The sequence below is a fragment of the Egretta garzetta genome, unplaced genomic scaffold (assembly GCF_000687185.1).
Source record: "Egretta garzetta isolate BGI_Z169 unplaced genomic scaffold, ASM68718v1 scaffold117, whole genome shotgun sequence".
In the NCBI taxonomy this organism is placed as follows: Eukaryota; Metazoa; Chordata; class Aves; order Pelecaniformes; family Ardeidae; genus Egretta; species Egretta garzetta.
This window is the reverse complement of record NW_009260479.1, coordinates 1018010-1021668: the sequence shown is the minus strand read 5'-3', so window position 1 is coordinate 1021668 and position 3659 is coordinate 1018010. Positions and strand designations below refer to the sequence as shown.

Sequence of the window (3659 nt, the reverse complement as noted above, 5' to 3'; positions counted from 1 at the left end):
GGGGGGATTGTGCAGAAGAAAAGGCACCTTCACATTTCCAGGTGAAAGTACCTAACACCTTGGTTTTGTGTTCAAGCCCAAGGAAATATTGCTGATGGCCAGCCCAGTCAGCCCCTCAATGTCAGGAATGAGCTAGTTTGCATCAGAAATTAAACAGCCACTGTCTTACTAAGTGCTACACAAATCTCAATTTTCTAAAATCTGTTTTGCATCCAGTCTCTAAATGCACATTTTCAATGTTTGTAAGCAAAGCTGAAACATTTGCCAGCAGAATTTCAGATGCAGAATTCATTATTTGACATTTACTGCCAGAAGTACGAGAGGCTCAAGTCTGCCTGTTCAATCGATTGCGAAGATTTGTCAAATGAAAGACATTTACGTTTCTGAGTTAGAAAAGCGTAAATGGAAAACTGAGTAAGAGCATAAAAGGAAAGGGAATGCCCTGCTGGTAGAACAGACCATACAGCTTACAGTAGTAACCTGTACTTGAATTACCACATCCATTTCATACGGCATACTCTGGAGTCAAAACCAAGGGGCACTGATAATCCTTTGTGCTTCACAAGTGTTCCCCTGCTTCCCCCAAAGCTTTAATACACATCAGAGCCAACCATGAGAACCATTCTTTATTTGCCACATCTTGTCCACAGTTCCCTAAAGCTGAGCCAGACAATCCACCTGCAGAAAAATAAATCCTTTCTTGTAACAGCAGCCCTTCAGAGAAGAATTCAGGACTTTCTCTCTCAAAATGGTGGTCTGCTGTTGTACCATTTAGAATTAGTTTGGAATCTGACTCTTGACAGTTCACATCATCTGTCCCTCCCTCCGGAAAGTCAGGTGCCCATAACATTTTGCCTCTGAAACGCCCATGTTGCTGACTACAGATACAAAGTGGTTGAGGAAGTTTGAAGACCCCAAACCAGCTGATGCCATGGAGATCTAACTTCCAACCCAAGACTGATCAGCATAACTCCATGTCATGCCCTGAGTCCTGAAACCTGTTCTGAACCTGCCTGAACCTGCCAAGAGATAGCGTACACCTGATGTTCAGACTTTGCAATTACCCAAATCAGAATCACATTTATTAAAAGCTGTATTACATCTTGATGGCAAAAGCAAACTCAGTGTTTCTTGAACTGTTTGAACCAGAAGCCCAGGTAGGGGCCTTCATACATACCAGTCAGTCTTATGAGGCTGTTTAGCAGCTGAAGTCACCTGCATGGAGGCCTTTTTTTTTTTTTTTTTCATGTTCAATAATTTCCACCTCACACGCAATATTGCCATCTTAATTATTTTCACATCTCTGGCTGTAATAATCCAAGATTGTATCATTCAAGTACAGCTTCAAGGGGCTAGCTTGTTACTAATGACTGCCATTTTAATGTATCCATCAATCTCATATGACATCCACAAAATCAAGAATGAAAGCTTTGCTAAGTTGTACTGCCCCAAATACTCTGAAATCTGATGCTTTCCCTTCTCAGGGTTTGAAGAAGACCATCACTACCATGGACCGAGAGCTTCCACGTTCTGCACTAAGCATCAATAACAGGAATGAACTTCGAAATGTCCTACATCTGCACTCCCTGTACAAACAGAACAAGGTAGGGAAACAGCATCGTGCGCCCCAAAATATGGTATCAGGTGCCATGAAACTAGGCCAAGCAGATTGAGACTGTAGTGTATGTCCAAACAGCAGAGAACACAAGCTGACGTCTGGTACTGCCTTGCCCTGACAGTTCTCTGAGGAAAGGAAAGCTTAACGTTTAGGTGAGATTGCAGCTCATGGGATGAAGCTGAGAACCTGGCAGTTTGTGAACGCTTGTTGCAAACTGCAACCTCCAACAAACCAGGAGCACTCACTTTAACACCTTTTCCATCATTATGGCCAGATTATTCAATTTTGGAAGTACCCTTACATGCCCATTTCTATTTGCAACTTTATATAAGACCTGGTAGATAAAATTACGCTTCCAGCATTTATTATTCTTTGAAATGCAACGTAGACAGCAATATTTGATGACAGGGACATCGCTGGATAACTTCCACTTCCAGCTCACTCATGATTTAGGACACCATGATGCTTTTGGTAAGCAGCAAGAGGCTATCTTGTAGTAAGTCACTTCAAAAAAACCTCCCTAGTATAGTTGCACCACTGTAGCAGACATAGAATAATTTTTTACTTAAGCCCTAAACTTCTGTGGTGGTTTGGGTTTTTTTGTTTGTTTTTTTAACAGAAATGCTCATATACACAGGACACGTTCCAGGGTACTGTTGAAAAACAGTTTAACAAGTAGGGTGTGGTGTTGCCCCGTACTTAAAAGAGTTATCCTAAGCACATGAAGAGTTCTAGAATCCACGCTTCTCACCAGGTTCTGATAAAATAAACCACAAATACTCAAGTCAGGTACTAAAAACATTTGCAGCTCATTCTACATTCTTCTGAAGCTGACCAGGTAAGGTGTATTCTAGCACAAGTTATCATACTTTGCAATGTTTAGCTAAAATGAGAATAAGGAATGACCGTAAGACGTTGTTCCTTCCGTATCATGCTTGCTTCATTTAACACAGCAACACCTTCCAGCTCTGGACATTCCCTAGCTGACATCCTTCAGTTCCCTGGATTGCTTGTGGAGTCACATCTGGGATACGCCAGCTCCAGAAAGTAGTCAGTATGTTCAGCTACTGTACAGTATAAAGAGAATATCTTATCTTGGGCTGCAGCAAGACTAAGAAGAGTTTCAACAGTCACCAAGAACTTTATTTTTCTTTTTGGATAGGCAAAGGAGAACCCACTGAAAACACTTCTTGAAATTATTACTAACTACTTCCTTGAGCACCGTGGGACTTCCAGAAGCATCAGTTCAAGTTCTGCTCTGTCAACTCCTCATAGTAAGAGCTCAGTATCTCATCCATCCGACTTCTCAGATGAGGATCATGTGCGTGGGAGTGCTGTTATGCTTGATGAAAGCAAAACTCAAGCCTACAGGTACAGTCTTGCTTCTTTCTCTTTGCTCTGTCTAGCCACTATTTTTTTTTTTAATTAAATAAGGGAAATACTGTTAGAACTTTTATCATTTATACCTTCAGCTACACTATTCATTAGTTATCCTAGTAACACAAAGCTTAAATTTTTGCATTATTAAAATCTCCTATGCAAGCCACCCTTCAAAAATGCTTGTTTTCTACCAATTACGAAGACTGATTGTTGCATCTTACAGTCACAGAAGCATGAAGAAATTTGAGATTTTATGCCTTGTAAATTGGAAATACTCAAATTGAAGCGTACTCTGATGAGAAAGTAACCACGTGCACTCAAGCCACAGGTATATTCATGTCTTACATAGTCAAAAGCAAGGCTTACTACCTTAAATTCAGTATTGTTACACAGCATAGGTTATTTCCATCTTGCAAAATACCTGAAAACAGCATGTAACCAGGTTTTCCAATTACACTTAGTAGTGCCTCAAGGTGGAGTAACAGCCCTCACTGTGCTTCAACAGAAAGCTTTAAAAATGGGCACAAGAGAGTAATTCACCTTCCCAGCCTTGACTCTCAAGAATAAATCTAATTTCATTCCTCATCCTACACACAGCATGCTCAAAGTAGCTCAGTCTGAACTTCAGTGCCTGCAAAACCCCAGCAAGTTCTTCCTTATA

At 40.8% G+C, this 3659-nt stretch overlaps 1 protein-coding gene across 1 annotated transcript in view; it reads left to right on the top strand.

The window, feature by feature from the left end:
• MINDY4 (MINDY lysine 48 deubiquitinase 4) overlaps window positions 1-3659 on the top strand; it is a 75283-nt gene that overhangs the window by 916 nt on the left and 70708 nt on the right. Inside the window, exons 2-3 of the mRNA XM_009644063.2 lie at window positions 1485-1604; window positions 2781-2989. Coding sequence (XP_009642358.1) covers window positions 1485-1604; window positions 2781-2989 — 329 coding nt within the window. The remainder of the gene's footprint in view (window positions 1-1484; window positions 1605-2780; window positions 2990-3659) is intronic.